Here is a 21,760-nt window from a genome sequence, read left to right as displayed (position 1 = left end):
GTGAATAAAATCCACCTGAGATGCGCTTAGTAAATGTTCATTCTCTGTGAATGAAATGAGCCTTAGGGCCTAAGGAGGTCCAATGACAAAGCCATTAGATTTGTCAGCATAAAAGATTATTTGCTGAGTTAATAAGTTGCATTTTAATGGATGCATGTGGGTTAGTTCTTTTAGTTTAGTTCTCCAATGTCCCAGGGGTCGTGTGGCTTGGGTATTGCAAGGCAGGCAAAGAAAGGAGATTCCTGAACATTGCTTACATGTTTAAAATATGCTGCAAACCATGCTGTGGAGAGCTTGCTGGCAGGTGGCAGCACGCACATGTGCGGCACTTCAAGGTCTGTAGTGTGCTTACCATCCCTCCCCTCAGGGAACCTCTCCTCCCTGACCATTCGGCAGTGTGATCACAGGATGTGACACCACCTCCCTTTGTAGAGCTTGGGCCTGCCTGATGTGGTGTCTTGTTGGGGGGCTGGGTCACTCCATGCTGGGCACCATCCTAGATGCTTGGCTACCATTGACAAAGCACTGATGGGGCTCCTGAGGGGCCGCTGAGAGAGGGTGGGCCACTTGTCCAGGGCAGGCTGTAGCAAGTGGCAGAGGTGGACTCCAGGGTCTGTTTGGCTTAGTGAGCAGGATGGAATTGCCACAGTGGGTCTTATGGGGTTTGGCCTGCTCGTGCCCTGGGGCAGAGAGTGCTGCTAGCAGGGAACACTTACTAAAATCATCAGCCCTGAGGCCCAGTCCCTGTCCCTTCAGCAATCCACCCTGCTGCACAGTCCCCTGGACGGCCTCCCAGGAGACAGGATTCCACACCAGCCTTTTGTCCCTCTCCGTGGGAGAAAACCAAATTGTTGGCAGGAGGACAGGGACCCTGCAGAACCTAACTGCATACAAGGGCACGTATTTGGAAACTCCTTTGAAAACACTCATTGTCATCTGAGTTCTTCTCTGAACTCATTCCTTTCCTTTACCACCATCAGCTGTATTGTTACGCTTTAAATTGTACACCAGTGGACTGGAACTCTACATACAGTTGCATTTTGGAAAACAGAAAAGCAAACTAGGACTTTTTAAGAACCATCTTCAGAAGTCGCCCTTGCTGCCTGCCTGCTCCTGGGTTTTAGTAACAAAGAATCACACCTGCCGCCCAGAGCCATCTGTTGCCTGGAAACTGCTGACTGTAGCTGGTTGTGGTTGGCAGCCTTCAGACTTGGCAGGAACTTGAGTTAGGTGGAGTTGCAATGCTGGTTGCAGGAGTCTATTATTTTGAAGTGGCAGCTGCAGGTAATCAGAGAGGACATCACCAGGGCCAGTAGGGAACCTGGTCAGGCAGGCTCAATTGGCCATTTCTCTTGGGTGGGTGTGGCCTGTGTACCTGCCAGGTGTGGTCTCCAGTGGCGAGGGCTGGAAATCATATCAGTTTTGCAATGAGTGGGGTAAACAGGTGCCCGGCTAACAGAAGCATTTGGAAGGTCCCAAGACAGCAGTTCACAAAACATATCTAGGACCTGAGGTAACATGATGGGCCTTTAAGGAAAAAATAAAAGGAAAGCTGAAGGGGCAGAGATGAATGTGTCCCCCACACCCCCTCACTCTGTAGCTAGCAAGTGTTCATCAAGGGAGGGCAGCACAGGAGGAGCTGTCTGACTGACAGAGGGGAGCCTTGGGCTTGGGTGTGTTTGGCTCAGAATCTGTCTCAGATTTTCTCAGCATTAGGGCTTCTTTCTTCCTGGGATCTGCCCTTCCTCAGGCGGTGAGTGCAGCCTCAGCCCAGCATTGCCCTTTGCCTGCTTCCATGGTGAACATAATAAAACAAAGCACAGGTTTGTTATTTCTCATCCTCAGCAATTCAGCAGTGACTCCAATCACAGGGAGGCAGGTGACGACTCCAGACCAACTCCCTGAAGGGCCGGGCCACCCCCACCCCTGGCCTTCAGGGCTCAGAGTGGAAGAAGGAAGTGCATGTGTTTCTCAGACAGCCTTTACTGCGTGTGCCTGTGCACCTGCCCCAGGAGCTCTCAGGAGCCGGGAGTGCCGAGCTTGGCACAGAAGCCTAGCTTCCTCGTGGCCTGTGGCGCTGCCAGGTCCAGTGGAGCTGCTGGGGGAGATGGGGACGAGTGCTCCTGATCAGCACCCAGGGGTATCCCAAGGGCCCTAGGCCACGTGGAGGAAGACAGGAGTCCTGCTCTGCTCCCCACTGCCAGCCTTCAGGAGGATGAAGGAATCGGAGGTTCATGCCAGGCTCAGGAAGATGGCTGCCCTTTACCAGTGCATCAGGCCTGACCCCAGGTGGGCCTCTGAGAGTGAAGAGGTGGTGGGGGAGAGAAGTGAGGGAGGGCAGGCCAGCTGGATTCCCAGGGCAGGGGTGGCCACCATCCCCTAAGGCAGTGGTTCTCAACCTTCCTAATGTTGCGGCCCTTTAATACAGTTCCTGTGGGTCGGGACCCACAGGTTGAGAACCGCTGCCCTAGGGCCTCAGACAAACCTTTAGCATTTATTGTCTTACGTTCTATAATATTTGTGACCTCCTTCCTTCCAGACCTTGTTTTATCTCTTTGAATTTTGTGAATTCTGGAGCAAAACAGTGATTCTCCTTGTTTCCTTTATGACACACACACATTCATAGAGAGGAAGAGGGAGAAGGAAGGAGAGCTGGATAAATAATAGCATTGCATTCTTCCTATCCCAGGCTTGCCGTTTGGATCTCCATGGTATAGTATACTTTGAGCGGAAGGAAGGCAGCAGAGACAAAAGGAGAAGGACTTTGCAATTATTCCTGTACCCAAAGTTCAGCACCAAAGGACTTGTTTCAACTGACAGCCACAGCCTTGGGAGACATACTGCTGTCTTGCATAACAGAGGCGGTGGCCCTGCACAGAGCCACCCTGCCCTACTGTAGGTGACCATATCCCTGGAAGGTATTTGGCTCTCAGTGCATTTTGAGTCTGTGTGCAGAGCTCCAGAGGAAAATAGAGTTATGGCTTGATTTAAATACATTTGCTTAGAATAAACAATTTGTGTTTTTTCCTATCCCAAATGGAAAATTCTCAGCCTCTGTCTGGCAGCCTCCGTCAGTATAGGTGATTGTTAATGCACATCACTTGGGCTGAGTGGACAGTCTCGGAAGGACCTACCTACAACCTGGTAGAGGGGATGCACAGGGAGTCAGGGAGGACAGTCCATCCCCAGAGCCTCTCTGTCTTCTTTTGTAATGTAGGAATAGGAATCCAACAGCCCGAGGATTTCTTGTGGGCACAGGGCCTTGTACTTACATATAAGTCCATCATCATGGTTACTATTCCATAAAAAATCTTTTTACTAAAAGCATTCAACGTCAGTGTCTGACTCTGCCCATTTCGAATGGGGCAGGATAGAGTGTTAGTGTTACATCTTCTTGTTAATAGGCTTTGGAGCATGAATTCCTACTAAAAGCAAAACAAACAAAAAAAAACCCACCTCAGTTCTGCGTCTGCTGTGCTGCAGAAATGCCAGCCATATATGGAACATTCTAGATAAATTAAGCATTAATTTTGATATATATGCACAGAAGAAAAGGAATGTATTGTCTCAATAAACTCACGCAGTTACAAATAAGCCCGCCCTTGTAAAACCATCCCCTGCCTCCTGGGCTCTGCGGCCGCATTTGTTGCATGTGTGTGCAGCGGTTGGCACAAGGAACAGCTCTCACTCTGAGACTGGATGTTTCCAAGTCAGATGGTGTCTTGCGAGATGCTCTCCAGCCTTCCAATACATTTCTATTGTATTTTCCCCAAAATTATGCAAATAGAATTTCTAAAATAAGATGATGAAGTTTCAAGCTCTGCTGCTTAGCTATGTCTGAAATAATGGCTTTGTAAAAGTCTCTAATAGTTTATTTTTTTACTCTAATAATTGGAAATGTCTAAACTAATGTTTTTCCAGTCTCATATGAAAACATTGCTCCCTTGTTGAGTGAAAATGAGCTGTTGTTGTGAAAGCTGCCATGCATTGCCGTCTAAGACATAAATTTTACTGAGGTGTGTTCATGTAGACTTAAGCTGCCTGAGTGAATAAATTAATAGATTCGTATGTGTGTACATATGTTCATATATAGAGATGTGAGTATGCATCGTATTGGAAAGCCTTTTGCATTCCTAAGTAACTTAATTTTCCCACTTCTAAGCTCTTTGAATACCACTAAATCAATTGTTACCTAAGTAATTTTCAGGAAATAGTGTAGTTTATCTTACATAAGATATTATTTCTTCACCTTTTTTTTTTTTTCTTTTTGAGACAGAGTCTCTCTGTGTTGCCCCTCGGTACGGTGTCGTGATGTCACAGCTCACAGCAACCTCAAACTCTTGGGCTTAATCGGTTCTCTTGCCTCAGCCTCCCGAGTAGCTGGGACTGTAGGTGCCCAGCTATTTTATTGTTGTCATCATTGTTGTTTAGCAGTCCCAGGCTGAGTTTGAACCTACCAACGTCCGTGTATGTGGCTGGCTTCCTAACCACTGAGCTACGGGCGCCAAGCCTATTTCTTCACTTTTAAACTATGCTTCTCATCTCATGGATGACTGCATTCGTTGGGACGAAGCTGTGGGTATTTCTTTGCAGAGACACAGCCCAGTGAGCTGTGGCCCACTGCCTGTTCTCTTTAAATGCCCTCACTGTTCCTGCCCTGCTCGTGGCTGATGGGAAGCCTGAGGGAGGAACAGACCTATAAGCAGGGAACTCCCCTGAATCCATCTTCTTTTACTCCCACTCTGAGCTGACTTACTCCCAAACTGACATTACCAATTATTAGAGTAAAAAAATTAAACTATTAGAGACTTTTGCAAAACCATTATTTCAGAAACAGCTGAGCAGCAGAGCTTCAAACTTCATCACAAATCCCGTCAGCCCTCAGCTCTCTGTGGTTACGGGGTGGTAATGTCTAAAGGAGGGCACTAGACAAGAAGAACTCTTGTTCTAGGATAAGGAAATGTGACGTCGTCTCACTAAGTTACAGATTTTGAAGGAAGTCTGTCCTTGAGACCTCAGTGTGGTAGATGGCCTAGGGACCCGTGTATAGGCAGTTGATGCTAACTCACTTGTAATAGGAGATGGTTTCTTCATCTAGTAAGTGTTATTGATAAGTGCCTCTGGTTTGTTCATTCATTCACTGAGCTCCTACTATGTGGCACTGCCATGCAGTAACCTATTCCCTTACCTCATGGAGCTATTCTTTAAGTTGTACATACTTAGCAAGAAAGGGAGTGACTCACTTCTCTAGACCACACCTTCTTGTGGTTTTAAAAAAATAAGGTAGGTGGTGGCTTATAATCCCATAACTCTAGGTGGGAGGATCCCTTAAGGTCAGGAGTTTAAGACCAGCAGGCTGAGCAAAAATAAGACCTGGGACTACTAAAAATCGGGGGGAAAAAAAACCTAGCTGGGTGTTGTGGCAGGCACCTGTAGTCCCAGCTACTTGGGCGGCTGAGGTAGAAGGATCACTTGAACCCAGGAGTTTGAGGTTGCTGTGAGCTAGGCTGATGCACAGCACTCTAGACTGGCCAACAGAGTGAGACTTTGTCTCACAATCAATCAATCAATCAATCAATGGTAAACATTCATTACAGGGCACTAGGAGACTTCAAAACTGACCAGCTAAGTTCCTTTACTCTCCCTTCTTGCTCTACTTAGAGACCTGTCACTTAGCATCTAAGTATTCTCTGATTTGAATAAATCTCTTATTTGATGATAAGATTTCCTTGCTTTCTTTTCTCTCATTTGTCAGAGTGGATCTATCTCTCTCTTTCCTTCCTGTCTTTTCCAACAGGTGGACAGACGAGGTTTTACACACTGCTAGGAGTCAGCGTCAAAGAACAGGAGGTCCTCTGCACCTTCGGGGGGCAATGGTTGGCTGCACCGAGGTCCAATCTTGCCACTGCTGCCTGGTTGGGGTGGATACAGCAGTCAGGTCCTTCTGCTCTTGACGATAATAACATCATTAAGCAGCAAGCTGGCACAATGTTTGAACAGAGATTTCTCACAGGAACTTTGTGAGCATTACACATTCCATTTGCTTCAGTAATGTGAAACTTATTTTTCTAAAAAAAGGTGCAAGCAGATCCTGGCGTGACTCACTGGAGAACAATAGTTAAGTCATGATTTATTTCCATCTTTTTCCTCAAAAAAGGGAAAATTTGATTAAATTTATAGGAATGTAAGTAGGCATAAGTCTGCAAAGGGAAATTGGATCAAAGAATCACGCAAATATGCATCCCGTTCAAAGTGGTAAGCTGCATGAACAAAAGGTAACAGGGGTTCCTGCAGAACGTCGTAGGAGATTTCAACTCACCCTGGAGGGACGATCCGTCCTCTCAAGGAAGTGGACTTGAAGTTGAAATCTGAAGGATGAATAGGAGTTAGTGAGACCCAAGTGGAGTATGAGGGCAGGGAAGTGTTCAAGTGGAGGGAGCAACATCTGCGAAGGCCCTGGGCTGGAAGGAAATGGAACGTTTCGGGGACGGGAGAGCAGGGCCAAGGCTCGCTTCTGCTGCTGTGCCCAGGGCCTTTGGGTGGGGTCCAGCCTGCAGCCTCCTCTGGTGGATATTTAGATCTGCCCACATTAGTATTGCTTCCTGTTCCTCCTCCGTCTCCAAGCTTCTATCCAAGATCCTATCCTTCTTTCTTTAATAGTTCTTTTAGTGTGAGTTTGTTGGAAACAAATTCTATCCAGTCTGTTTTTTGGGAAATGTCTTTATTTCATCTTTTTTTTTCTCCCGATAATTTTTTCAGCAGTTTTACTGAAACATCATTTACATACCCTAAAGTTGACCTGTTTAAAGTATATGATCAATGGGTTTTAGCACATTTACAGAATTATGACTTATGGACACAGTGTAGTTTTAGAACATTTTCATCTCCCAAAAAAGAAACTCTATGCACATTAGCAGACACCTCCCATTCCTCCTCCCTTTCCCTAGCACTCTACTCCCCAACTCTTGGGGACCTTGAATCTACTGTTTCTTGACATTTTGTATAAGTAGAATTGTACACAAGTGATCCTTGGTAACTGGAGTCTTTCCCTTAGCATGATGTGTTCAGGGATCGTAGCGTGTGTCATTATATTATTTCTTTTTATTGATGAATAATATTTCATGATACATATATATAACACTTTTTTAATATGTTCATCCACAGATTGATATTTGGGTTATTTTCGTTGTTTGATTATTACATAAAGAATGCTGCTATGAGCATCAGTATACAAGGTTTTGTTTTCCATTTTTTACTGTGGGAAGTACACATATCACAAAATTTGCCATCTTCACCATTCTCAAGTGTACAGTTCCGTGGTATTGAGTGCCTTCATATTGATGTGCAACCATTGTCACCTCTCCACCTCCAGAACTCCTTTCATCTTCCAAAATGGAAGCACCATGCCCAGCTCCACAATCCTGTCTCCTCCAGCCCCTGGAAGCCACCATTGTATTTTCTGCCTCTATGATTTTGACTCTGCATATCTCATATTAGTAGAATCATATTTGTCTTTTTGTGCCTGGCTTACCTCAATAAGCATAATATCCTCAAAGGTTACCCATGTTATTCTTTATGTTAGACTATTTTTCCTTTTTGAGGCTGACTGATAAGGAGGGACTTCATTCTGTCATTTTGATATCTTTCTATAAGCCTGAGAACTTTTCTTGCCCCTCATTTGATTCATTGCTATCTTTTTCTGTGCTTAATGTTGTTTTTTTAATTCAACCTTCTTTAATTGTTTCCATTTGTGCATTTTCTGTAGCTCTTTTCTTTGTTACCATGGGGATTACATTTGACATCTTAAAGTTGTAATACTCTAATTTGGATTTATACCAGTTTACCTTTGGTAACAGACAAAAGATCTGCCTCTCCACACCTCTCTCTTCACTTCTTTTAGTTATGATGTCACAAAATTACATCTTTACACACGTCTTTTGTGTCCAAAAATATAAACCAATAACATTTTAAAGGCATTAATCTCTTTTTTTAAAAAAATTCAGATTAATCTGAGGGTACAAATGATTAGGTCATGTTGTTTGCATTTGTTAGGTAAAGTCCAAGTTGTAGTTGAACTCTTCATCCAGGGGGTGTGCTATATACCCTTACGTTGTTCCTGTTAGGTGAGAGCTTACCAATCTACCCTGTCCCTCACTTCTTGAATTTAATTGTGTCTTAATTTCTTCCTAATATTTTGCATGTTTATTTGTTTGTTTTTAAGAGACAGGGTCTGGCTCTGTCATCCAAGCTGGAGTGCAGTTGTGAGACATAGGTCATTGCAACCTCAAACTCCTAGGCATAAGCCATCTTCCTGCCTTAGCCTCTTGAGTAGCTGGGACTGCAGCGGTGCATCACTGTACCAGGCTATTATTATTTTTTTTTTTTTTGGAAACAAGTGTCAAGCTGTCACCCTGGGTAGAGTGCTATGGCGTCACAGCTCACAGCAACTTCAAACTCTCAGGCTTAAACAATTCTCTTGCCTCAGCCTCCCGAGTAGCTGGGACTACAGGCACTGCCCCACAATGCCTGGCTATTTTTGGCTGTAGTTGTCATTGTTGTTTGGCGGGCTGGGGCTGGATTCAAACCTGCCAGCTCCAGTGTATGTGGCTGGTGCCCTAGCCACTTGAGCTACAGGCACCAAGCCACCAGCCTATTATTTTTAAGAGACAGGGTCACACAATATTGCCGAGGCTGGTCTTGAACTCCTAGCCTTAAGGAATCTTCCCACCTTAGTCCCCCAAAGTGCTGGTATTACAGGCATGAGCCACTGTACCTGGCCCTCCCTCACTTTTGGAAAACACCTTTGCCAGATAAAAGATTAATAGCTGGCATTTTTTTTCCTTTTAGCACTTTGAATATATCACCTGACTGCTTTCTGGCTTCTAAAGTTTCTGATGTGAAATCTACTTATAGTATCATTGAGGATCCTTTGTATGTTATATGTCACTTCCTCTTGCTGATTTGAAGATTCTCTTTTGTCTTCTAATAGTGTGATTATAATGTGTCTTGGCATGCATCTTTATTCACCCTACTTGGATCTTATTTAGCTCATTAGATGTTTATGTCTTTGTAAAATTTGGGGAGTGTTTAGCCACTGTTTCCCCAAATATTCTCTCTTCTAATTTCCCTCTCTCTTCTTCTTCTGGAACTCCCATAGTGTGTGTGTGTGTGTGTGTGTGTGTGTGTGTGTGTGTGTGTGTGTGTGTGTGTTAGCTCTCTTGATGGTCTTTCACGGATCTCTATTCTTTGTTCACCTTTCTTCAGTACTTTTTCTTTCCATTCCTTGGACTTGATAATTTCCATTGTCCTATCTTCAAGTTCAACTGATTCTTCTGCCTGCTCAAATCTGCCTTTGAATCCCTCTAGTGAATTTTTAATTTTAGTCATTGTACTTTACAGCTCCAGTTCTTTTTAGTTTCTTTTTAGGTTTTTTTTTTTTTATTTCTTTGTTGACATTTCTATATTGTTCATATATCATTTTTTAAAAAATTAATGGCTGCATTCCTACCCTCCTCCTTTTTGTTATTATTGTCAAATATATTACATTTCTATATGTTATAGTCCCAATGATGCTGTTTTTGAATAATATTTCATGGAATTGCTTTTTAAATCAGTTACCAGAAGAAGGGGAAGAAATATTCATTTATACTGTGTTTTATAATTTCCTACAAAATTACTTTTATTGATGCTTTGACTTTTTGTGTATAGATTCAAATTACTGTTTGGTATCACTTTCAGACTGAAGAATATCCTTTATTTAGTATTTATTGTAAGAGATGTCTATGAGTAAGAAATCTCAGTTTTTGTTTATCTTGAATATCTAATTCACCTTCAGTTTTGAAAAATGGCTTTGTTGATATAGTATTCTTGGTTGACAGTTTTTTTTTTTTTCTATCCTGTCTTTGAATATGTCATCTCACTGCCATCTGATCTTCATTGTTTCTGATGAAAAATTAGCTGTTAATTTTATGGTTTTCATCTATGTAGTATGTTTTTTCTCTTGCTACTTTCAAGTTTTTCTAGTAATCTTTGGTTTTCACATTTTGACTATAATGTGTCTGAGTGCAGATTTCTTGTGTTTATCTTACCTGGAGGTTTTTTAACTTCTTGAATGTGTAGATTATTGTTTTTCATCAAATTTGGGGAGTTTTCAGCCATTTTAGATTAATATTATTTTTCTATAGTTTTTCTTTCTTTTCTCCTTCTAGGACTACCTTTCTATATTAGCGTAATTAATGATATTTCTGAATTTCCCTGAGGCTCTGTTCACTTTTTTCCTTTGGATTGCATAGTGTTTGTTGATCTATTTTCAAATTTGCTGATTCTTTATTGTGCCAGGTCAAATCTCCTGGTGAGCTTCAATTAATTCTTCAATTATTTTTTTCATTTCATTGGAAATTAAAAACATTTTCAGATTTTCAGTTTGTTCATTTTTAAAGTTTCTAATATTCTCTATTTGATATGCAATTATACCCATTCTTTCTTTTAACTCTTTAAACATGGTTTCCTTTATTTCTTTGAGCATGTCTATAATAGCTGCTTTGCTGGGGAATTCAACATCTATGCCCTCTTAAAGGTAGTTTCCATTGCTTTCTTTTTCTTTGGAGTGGGTTCACCAATCTCTTCACACTGCCATTCTGGAATTTCTGCCTCTCTTTTTGTTTGGGTGGGGGTGATTTTTTTTTTTATCACTTATTTGATATAGTACCAAAGTTACAAAAAAGTTAAATAGTATAAGAAATTTCCTTGGGCGGCGCCTGTGGCTCAGTGAGTAGGGCGTCGGCCCCATATGCCGAGGGTGGCGGGTTCAAACCCAGCCCCGGCCAAACTGCAACAAAAAAATAGCCGGGCGTTGTGGCGGGCGCCTGTAGTCCCAGCTACTCGGGAGGCTGAGGCAAGAGAATCGCGTAAGCCCAAGAGTTAGAGGTTGCTGTGAGCTGTGTGACGCCACGGCACTCTACCCGAGGGCGGTGCAGTGAGACTCTGTCTCTACAAAAAAAAAAAAAAAAAAGAAATTTCCTATATAATTTTTAGCCAGATTCACCAATTTTTCACATTTTGCCTCATTTTCTATATCATTATTTCTCTCTATATTTATATATCTACATTTGCATATTGGTTTTTTTTGGACTGTTTGATTGTGAGCTTGAGAAATCACATCTGCATTTTCTAAGAACCAAGACCATTCTTTTAAGTAACCATAGTTGAATTATCAAAACCAGGAAATTTTATTTTATTTTTATGTTTTCTATATAGCATTTTATTTTGTAGCCAATCTGAGAATTTGGGTCTTTTAAGTGGTAGGTTTGTTTCATGTATAATTATTTAATTTACTGATATATTTGCATTTGTTTCTATCTTTTGCAATTTTTTTTATTTTTAATTATTATGGATACATAATAGTTGTATATATTTATAGTATGCATATGATGTTTTTGATAAAGGCATATAATGTGAATTAATTAAATCAGGGTAATTAGGATATCCATCACCCCAGGCATTTAACATTTCTTAATGTTAAGACATTCTAACTTCTCTCTTAGTTATTACAAAATGTACCCTGACAATTGTTGATTATAGTCACTTTGTTTTGCTATCAATTATTGTTCATTCTAACTATCCAACTACATTTTTGTACCCGCCAGCCATGCCCCATTTTATCTCCCCCTCCCTGATATCTTTTAACCAGCCATCATTCTACTCTCTGCATGAAATCAATTGTTTTTAATATCTAGCTCCCACATATGAATGAGAGCATGTGAGATGTGTCTTTCTATACTTGACTTATTTTATTTAACATATTTGTTAAAAGTGATTTTCTCTGATAATGTGTTTTAATTTCTTGCTTTTTTTATTTTTTGTGTATCTGTTTTAGGTTTTTTATCAGAGGTTACCAACAGGCTTGCAAAAAAATATTTATAACCAATTAAACATATGACAGTTCTTCTTATAAACACATAAACAAGCTAAGAGAAATCTAACAGGAATTATATCTTTAACTCCAGGCCTCCCCCACTCTTTTAACTTTTTGTTGTTTCCATCCATATCCTTATTTTTAAACTGTCTTTCAAGAAGTTGTTATTTTTGGTAGGTTTGTCTGTCTTCCTACTCAAGATGTAAATGGTTTATATGCCACAGCGATGGCCATAATCTATCCTGTATTTGTATGCTCACTGTTACCAGTGAGCTGTATACCTTCAGAAGATTTCCTGTTGTTCATTAATGTCTTTTTCTTTCAGATTGAAGAACTCTTTTCACATTTCTTGTAGAACAAGTTTGGTGTTGATGAAACCCCTCAGCTTTTGTTCATAGAATATAATATTCTAGGGTTAAGGTTTTTTCCTTCAGCACTTCGAATATGTCATGTCACTCTTCTTCTGGCCTACGAGGTTTCCATTGAGAAGTCTGATGATAGACATAAGAGCTTCTTTAAAGAGGAGCTCTAATTTTTGTTTTCTTTTTTGAGACAGAGCCTCAAGCTGTTGCCCTGGGTAGAGTGCCATGACATCACAGCTCACAGCAATCTCCAACTCCTGGGCTTAAGCGATTCTCTTGCCTCAGCCTCCCAAATAGCTGGGACTACAGGCATCTGCCACAATGCCAGCTATTGTTTTTTGTTGTTGTTGTTGTTGTTTTGTCATTATTATTTGGCAGGCCCAGGCTGGATTTGAACCTGCCAACTCTAGGTGTACGTGGCTGACGCCCTAGCCTCTTGAGCTATAGACACTGAGCCACTAATTTTTCTTTTATCTTGCTTCTCTTAGGATCTTTTCTTCATCTGTGACCTTTGGGAGCTTGGTGATTAAATGCCTTGGGTTAGCCTTGTTCCAGTTAAATCTGCATGTGTTCTGTGACCTTCTTGTATGCAAACATTGATGTCTTTTTCTAAGTTTAGAAAGTTCTGTTATTATTTAAGTAAAATTTCTACCCCAGTCTCTTTACCTCCTCTTTAAGGCCAATAACTCTTAGATTAGCTGTTTTGAGGCTATTTTCTAGATCTTATAGGTGTAGGAAATTCTTAATTTATTCTTTTTTCTCTTCTGACTCATACTGCATGGGCACTGAGCGCTGTGGTCTCAGTCTTTGGTCACTGTACTGTATCATCAGCGTTGGGGACATCCCGAGCTGTGGCTCTTGCAGACTGTTAGTGGTACCATCTTGGTGAGCTTAGCTCAGTTGATTCTTAAGCTCTAGAATTTTTGCTTGTTTATTTATTATTTCAATCTCTGTTAAATTTCTCCATAGGCTTCTGAATTTCTTCTCAGCATTGTCTTGAAGTTCATTGAGCTTCTTCAGGACAGCTGTTTGGAATTTTATGTCTGGAAGGTCACCTGTCATCTATTTCCATCACTCTAGGTTGCTCTCTTGTCCCTAATTTTGTTCGTTTGGTGAGGTCATGTCTTCCTGGATGTTCTTGATGCTTGTTCATGTTTGTCAATGTTTGGACATTGAAGAGCTAGGAATTTATTTTAATCTTCACAGTCTGGGCTTACTTGAACCCGTCCTCCTTGAAAAGGCTTACCAGATACTCCAAGGGAATGGAGTGATGTGGTCTAACTCTTTGGTCACTGTATCAATATCAGCACTGGGGACAACCCAAGCCTAGGACTGCTGTGACTCTTGCAGACTGTTAGTGGTCCCATCTTGGTGAGCTTAGGTAAGATTCAAGAGAATTCCCTTAGTTATCAGGCAAAGTCTCTCACTCTTTTCCCTCACTCTCTCTACTGAGCTGCTGGAGATTGGGGAGGAGGGACGTGGACATTCCTTTGTGGCCAGCAGTGCCAAGTCACACCTGAAGCCAGCTTAATCTCAAAGCCTATGGTGACTGTTGTCTAGCTACCTCTGATGTTTATTCAAAGCCTAAGGGCTCTTTAGTCAGCAGGTGGTGAATCTTGCCAGGACTGTGTTGTTCCCTTAAGGGCAGCATGTTTCCTTCTGGGCTAGGATGGGTGAAGAAATGCCAGGAAGGCCATCTAGGAACTGAGGTCTGGACTCAGGTGCCTCGGGAGTCTCCCTGGTACTTTATTTTACTGTGGCTGAACTGGCACCCAAGTTGCAAAACAAAATCCTCTGAGCTCTTTTCTTTTCCTCAAGTGGAAGAAGGCTCTCCCTGAGCCACGCTTACCTGTAGCTGGGGGTGGGTGACACAGGCACTGGCGTGGCTGCAGTTGCTGGTGTCTCACTGGGTCACGTGCACCCCAAGTCCATTGGGTGTGAGCCTGCACAGTCACAGGAATTGCTCCAGGGCTTTGGCCCTTGTGGCCTGACTGCCTTAAGTGTTTAGTCTAGGTCCCAGGCTGTTATTTTTCTGCTGGTGGTGGGGCTAGGGGCTTCAAGGAGAGGATTTCCCTCTGGCCAGGCCAATCATAATGCTTCCTTTGTGGGCTCCCTTGTGCCAGGAGGGCCCTCCATTTCAATTTAAAGCCTCATGATCATTTCATTCTCCCTCCTCAAGTCACATGGATACTCTCTCCCCCCAGTGGATTGGCGCTGCCCTCCGGGGGAGTGGGGAGGCAGGTGAAGGAGAGGTGGTATAGGCAATGCAAGACCGCCTCTTCTGCCCTCTACTGTGCCTGTTTCCTTGATATAATATTAAAACCAGATTACGATCGCTCACCTGATTTTGGTTCTTCTGAAGGTGCTCGCTTGCATGGATAGTTGTTGAATTAGGTATTTGTGTGGAGGGACACTCAGTGGAGGCTTCTGTTTGGCCATCTTCCTCTGCCCTAAAAATGTATTGAAAAAGTCTTAAAGGACATTACTAGCCAGAGGCCCCCCTGGTTTGTCAGTTATCGAGTGTGCTGGGTACAGCTCTTTGTTTGGGCTCTCAGGAGCCCCTGGGAAGAGAGCAGTGAATATAATAGGCACAGAGCTCACCCTGGGAAACCCACGGTTTTGGGAACACCTCCAAAACAAGTTACTGATGACAATGTTGGTGAATGTTGTGAACACAGGGTGCAGGCAGCTAAGAAAGACTCCACTGGGGTCTGAACATAACCTGGTGGTTAGTGTGGAATTAGCCAATCTGTAGGGTGAACACTGAAGCTTTTATACATAATTATGTGCTCAGATGTCTATAGCCAGGGTACTGATACTTTTCTTTGCATTGTGTAGGTAAATATAATGGATTGGAACCTTAAAAATACTGTATTAAAATCAATTGCCATTCTTCATATGAGTAAACTTTTGTAGAATTTTTCAATAGAAGCTGCAACTAACAATGGAATTCTATGCCTGGCAGAGCCTGTGGTTACAGTCAAATGGAGAGAGAAGGGGTAGGAACCCCACATTGAGCTTGCTTTGGATGCAGGACTCCCTTGGATTGTGTGGTGAGCAGCAGAGAGGGCTAGAGGCTCAGCACCCTTGCAAGTTAATTAGAACCCCTGAAGTGGCCTCCCAGGTCCAGACTGAGTTGCAAGTATAGGTTTTCCTTGACTTGGACTTGGAGCTGTCGTGACAACAGGGTTGGGAGGGGAGAGAGCAGACCATGGTTGAGGGGACATTGGATGGCCCGACCTGAATGTTGAGTCCCCAACAAGGAAGCGAAAAGAGAGTTGGGAGCAATTGGGTATTTGCACCATTGTTTTCACATTGTGGTTTTCCTTCTTGTTTTTCCCTGAATTTGACTGGGGGTGGCAATGTGTGTTCTGAAAGGCAAGTTACTTGGGCCCCCAGCTGAGCTGACATTCCATTGTCACAGCTGTGGAGTATTTCCAGCAGGAATGTCCACCCAGAGGGGATAGTTCTCCTTCTGCATGCTTGGTAGTCTCAAAGGGCAGGCATCCCTCCACAACCTTGAATGTGTTTTATCAATTATCTGGCACTGGTTTGAGTCCATCATGCCATGGGGATCAGGAAGCAGAGGGGTCAGCTGGGAATCCAGTGTCTTGTTCTGTGATTGATAATGGTGACGCTAAAGTGACCCATTTGCGCAAGGAGTCTGATGCTCACCTGCAGCCAGGGTGGGCCAGTTGTGTTTACTTGGATGTGTTTGTGCATAAACAGGCACACTGTGAAGAATGGGCTGCCTCGACCAACAGCAGTTCTTGGCTTGTACCTGCTGAGTGCTGCTGCACTCTGGTCCCATTTAACTACAGTGCTATTATCCCCCGTTTTGTATGTAAGGCCCAGTGCTGGTCGGTGTGAGAAGGTACAATCCCAGGGCTGCCTGATATCCAAGTCTGCTCTTTTCCTCTGCCCCATATTATATTCTCACTAGTGTGACAACATCTGGGACATAAAACATGAGTAGGTTCTAAAACCTCCCACATGACATGAGCCCCATTGCTGTCCCTTTGTTGGTGGGTGACTTTGCCTCCGTGTGTGAGTCTGCTGGCAGTCTCGACAGTCGGGGTGCTGTCCGCATCTGCCTGCCAAAAGGAGGGCAGAAGGACCTACTCAGGGAGCCTGGGACCACCCAGTCCTCCTGTCCTCTCCCTGCTACTGAACCCTCCCTCTCCCATGTGGCTTTCTTGCTTTCTCCAGCCACGCCCTCAATCTAGGGAGGAGCAAATCTGAATCTCTGGGCTGCTCCAGGATTAGCAGAAGGGGGTACCCTTGTGCACACTCACCCCTGGGGGCTTATAGACATTCCACACACACCCCTGCACGTTCCCAGCATTTCTCAGCAAGAAGCCTTTCATTTGCCAGAGGTGATTGGACATTTGACAGGTAACATGATGGTTTCTCTAGAGTATAATCCTTTCCCAGTTAGTTGACACATCATGAGAATCTCAGAAGTCTTCTTTCAAACTAAGACCAATGGATGGTCTCCCAGGGATCCTTCAGCCTCTGAGCCGTGGCCTGACCCTAGGCAGGGCTGCTTGCCAACAGAGCCATTTCAGTGGGAGATTCTGTCCTTCGAATTCCCCAGCCTTCCTGCTCTGGGAGAAGCTCAAGGCTGTCCCCTTTACTGGGTCAGCACCTGCCAGAGGCAGACACTACATTGGTCTCATGTGTCACTGTATCCCAGTGCCTCAGAAGCAACTGCCCATGCTGAGTGTGAAGTCAATGTGAGTATGGAGGCCAGTGTCAGCTTTGCTACCTCGGGCAAGTTAGTAAACCACCTAATACATGTTCTCATCTCCAAAAGGAGAAATACTCATAGTTCTTGGGGATTAAAGGAGATAATTCAGATGATATGCTGCATGCCTGATGAGTCACATACAGATGTGCTGGTTAACTACAATTTCAAGCGACAGAATGCTCTTACACTTGTACTTTCTAGCTCAGTGGCAGCCCTTGGACGTGGTACCCAGGGTGATAACTGGTGATTTTTAACCAGCTCTCACCATTTTCATCCTTCCTTTTGCTCCCTATATTTCCCATCTCCATTGCCTCTTCCTGGGAATGTCTTTTGATAGCTCTTCTTCCTTGGTCAGTATCCTTGAGCATCTTTGGATCACGAGGTTGCTGCCTGACTCTGACATAGTGGGGGTGGCGGGGGGACTTTTTGGAACACCTGAGCCTTTGAATGGGGCTACCAGCCTAGATAGAACCATTATAATCATTCTACTATTACTGTTACTTTGACAATGAACATAGATGTTCTTTGAAAAATGTTATTTCGGTCCAACCCTCATTTTACATATAATGATAGCATGATTATGAGTCAAATTTGGTAAGGTTCCAACAAAGAGGTTTTGGCAGAGCTGACATTTTTATAAAGCCAAATGGTATGAAAATTGAAAACCGAAGCTGGTGAAGATCTTTTCAGCTTTTAAGGTATTTGCTGGCAGAGAAGATGAACATTTTGGTATGGATGTTAAATGAGAGCTGGCTCGGCACCTGTTGCTCAAGCGGCTAAGGTGCCAGCCACATACACCTGAGCTGGCGGGTTTGAATCCAGTCTGGGCCTGCCAAACAATCATGATGGCTGCAACCAAAAAATAGCTGGGTGTTATGGCTGTAGTCCCAGCTACTTGGGAGGCGGAGGCAGGAGAATCACTTGAGCCCAGGAGTTGGAGGTTGCTGTGAGCTGTGGTGCCACAGCACTCTACCCAGGGCGAAAGCTTGAGTCTCTGTCTCAAAAAAAAACAAAAAAAACAAATTTTAGAATCAACTCTGGCACAAATTCACAACCCCTTTCCTCTGTAAAGTATTTTCTTTGTATTTATCCTATCTTTTCCTGTTCTGTACTTTGTGCAAGGGGTAATGTGAATTGGGTAATTAAATAGTTGAGCCTCCTTTTCTAGTGTGAGATTTCATAGTAACTACCAACAAAAAGTAGCTTTGTAAATAGATAGTATATTAATACATATAGGTAGAGCACACTGTTCAACAGTCAGCTGTGGAAGGCAGAAACATGGTCTGCTCAATATCCTATAACAGGAATATTGACCAGTTGTCATTTATTGATTTCCATGAAGAATCAGAGACTTTTAAGAAGAAGCCAAATCCAAATGGCTAGAATGATAGTAGCATCTGGGATGATTTGCTTGGAAATAACCAGCTAGGAGTGGGGAAAAATATGAAGCAAGATTAGCCATATGTTAAGTGCATTGTATGTTCTCTGTAATTTTGTATCGATTTGAAATTTTTCATTAAGTTCAAAAAAGAAACTCAATGTAAACATATGGTGCAGCTATAAATCAGAATATGATGTAGACATTAAAATAACACTTACAAAGAATTTTAATGGTGTGCTATAAGAAAATCAGCAAGTTAAGCTTCCTAGTTATGGTATGTGTGTGCATGTACACAAAATATTTGCAAAGAAAAAATATTGGAAGGTGATGAAAACATTACCTATTTTCATCTTGGTTGGTGGGATCATGGGGTTCTATCTTTTCCACACCTTCTGTATAGTAAAACAAGAGAAAAACATAATTCCTCATAATTTGAGAAAAACTTTTTTGAAAGAAAGAAACCTAATCTGCGTGTGTGAATTAGTGAAGCATTCGCCCCAGTAATCTGTTTTCTATTCAATTGCCCTAGTCAGTGATTAAGCGAGTGTGTGGTTACTAATCTTGTGGTTGTGGACGTGTGTTTGGCCTGTACTGTCCTGCACTCTGCCCTGGACTCTCTTTGCTGGGGTGTGTGCAGATGAGGTCATGCCAAAAGCAGTTGTCACCACCAATTAACTCATGGATAACTTCTGCCAAACATGTTTCTATAACTTGAATTTCCATCTGATTTCAGTGAGCTGGACATGATTTCCACAAGGGTGATGGACATTAAGCTTCGGGAAGCCGCAGAAGGCCTTGGAGAGGATGGCACAGGTAAGGCCCTGGCTCCCCTGGCACCGGGAAGCTACTGTTTGGCTGTGGGGCAGAGTGAGAGGGACTGGGGTTCAGGTCTGAGTGTGCTCCGACACCCTCGGGGCCCTCACAAGGCGACTGACAGCACATCCAAATTATTACGGCTGAGGCCACAGGAGGGCAGTGCGGCTTTGCTTCTCTGTCAGTCATTTTCCTCATTCCTGGAGGTAACAATGTCCCCGTGTTGGCTGACTTGAAAGTGAAGAACCAGGGACTAGATGGATTCATTTGTCATCTAAAAATATCCAAGCAGACCAGTAGGAATTGGGCAAAGTACAGGATAGCCTGGTCATCCATAAAAAATAGTTACATCAAGAGCAAGCCTTTGATCTCTCTCTTTTATGACTTTTATTCTCCTTCAGGAGACTTATATTCTCTACTAAGCTAAATTCCAGACCCATGAATCATCATCTCAACTTATAATACATTCCAAGAGTTAGCCAATTATGTGATCAAAATGGTTTACTGTTATCCTCATATTGCTATTTGCGTCTTGATAGAGTTGTAAAATTGACATTAAAAAATTGATCTTCCCACAAGGCAACTTCTCTCTAGATTAGCTATTTATAATTCCCTTATTTTGGTAACAAAGGTCTTTAGCTCTCTATTGTTTAAAGTCAAAATACCAGTAGATATTTTCTTTGATAAAATGCGGGAGGAATAGCTTCTAGTAGTATTAAATTCTAGCTGCTAGCCGCCATCTGCAGATACTAATATCAGTAAAGGTTCTATTTAATATATTGCAGATAGATTTTTCTTATGATTTTATATTAGAACCACTTTTCCTCTGTCACATTTTAATGGCTACCAAATAAACTCAAATATAAGGTGAGGGCTTTTTAATTAGCCCTGAGAAAAAGTATACTTTCAAATTTTCTCATATTATAGGACTCTGAATTATTACTTATTTTAAACGAGAAAACACACTTTGAATAAATTTTTCGTTAGCTTGAAACAACTTCAATAAATGCTAGTTCTGAATATTTACAAAAGTCACCATGAAGAATCAATTTTAGAAAAGAAAGAGACACTAAGTATTCTTTTTTCAAATAGTGAACTTAAGTTATTCAGACCAGCCTTCTCCCACTTAAAATTTAAAATTGTAGATAAAACTATCCTTTGGAACATTTTTTAAATGTAAGAAATAATGAGGCCAAAATTCAAAGAAAAATGGTAACCCAGAGAGTTAAGTGAGCATAAAATCCATTTTTGCCCTTAGATCCTTTACCAGTCTTGGAAATTTTGCATTCCATTCTCATGTCTTCATGGGGTAGAAGGTAAGAGAAAGGATCAAACATCAAAGTAACCTGTATAAGGTAGACTGTCTAATAGAAGATTCTCCCTGCAATTAGGTGTGAGCCCAAGGAGCTACAGAATCTGAGCAAGTGTGAACCAGGCGTAAATCAATCCTCGTGTAGATCTATAGCTTGAATTCCCATCACGTGGGTAATTCAGAGAACCTCAACCCTTGTACTTGCTTAATAAGTTCCAGTCCATCTCTCTAGACTGGAAATAACCCCAGGTACTTTACAAATAATATTCTGTAAAGGAAGGTGCCTTCTATTTACACTTCATATTATTAGAGAAAACAATATTTTCAGTACTAATAATATGTTGTCAGTGATAACCAGGCATATAAATCAACCAGGTACTGTGGATGAGAACCAACACACTTCGGTTTGAATTGTGCCTCCCTCAATTCATGCGTGGAAGTACCCAGTACCTCATAACGTGACCCCATTTGGAAACTGGGTTATTTGAGATGTAATTTGTTAAGTTCATACTGGGTGGGCTCCTACTCCAACATGACTGGTGTCCTTATTAAACAGAGAAACTTGGACACAGACATGCAAACAACAAGACTGCTGTGTGAACAGGAAGGCAGAGATCTGGGGTCATGTATCTATGAGCCAAGGAACACCAAAGATTATAGGCAAACTACCAGAAGTTAGGGGACAGACACAGACATGGAACAGAGTTCTCCATCACAGTCCTCAGAAGGAGACAGCCATGCCAGCACCACCTTGAGTTCAGCCTCCTACCCGCCAGAACAGACAGAATATATTTCTGTTGTGTCAGCCACCCAGTTTGTGGTACTTTGTTACAGCGACACCAGCAAACTGAATAATAACACAGCAGAAACCAGAGAAGCAGAGACATGAGGCATCATATATCAGAATTATCAAATACATGCCATAAAACAACTAGGCATATTATGTTTGGAGATAATAAAAAGGTATAGAAGCATTGGAAAGGTCCAAGGAACTATAAAAAGTGGCATAGCACCCAACCAATGTAATATATAGCAGATTCAAAAAATGATCAATTGAATTTCTATAAATAAATTTAATTATTAAAATTTTACTTTAAATTTATTTAAAATACAATAAATGTAATTACTTAAAAATGTGTATGTAGCAGCTTATATCAGCTCAGGATAGATGACAAGAAATTATGTAAAATGTAGTATGGAATGGTAAAGAGATAGAAAGTACAGAAAA

At 42.2% G+C, this 21,760-nt stretch overlaps 1 protein-coding gene across 6 annotated transcripts in view; it reads left to right on the top strand.

The window, feature by feature from the left end:
- The window catches only part of CRACDL (CRACD like), a 137,425-nt gene that overhangs the window by 60,118 nt on the left and 55,547 nt on the right, over positions 1-21,760 (top strand). For 3 of the 6 annotated variants that reach the window (XM_053589452.1, XM_053589449.1, XM_053589446.1), the window contains exons 1-2: positions 1,889-2,289; positions 19,141-19,220. In XM_053589452.1, the coding sequence (XP_053445427.1) occupies positions 2,216-2,289; positions 19,141-19,220 (154 nt within the window). In that variant the 5' untranslated portion in view covers positions 1,889-2,215. Of the gene's footprint in view, positions 1-1,447; positions 1,514-1,887; positions 2,290-19,140; positions 19,221-21,760 lie in introns of those variants that run through there. The other 3 variants (XM_053589451.1, XM_053589447.1, XM_053589450.1) reach the window with 3 other exon arrangements.

This window comes from Nycticebus coucang, chromosome 4 (genome assembly GCF_027406575.1).
Source record: "Nycticebus coucang isolate mNycCou1 chromosome 4, mNycCou1.pri, whole genome shotgun sequence".
NCBI lineage: Eukaryota > Metazoa > Chordata > Mammalia > Primates > Lorisidae > Nycticebus > Nycticebus coucang.
This window is presented reverse-complemented; position numbering and strand designations above follow the sequence as displayed.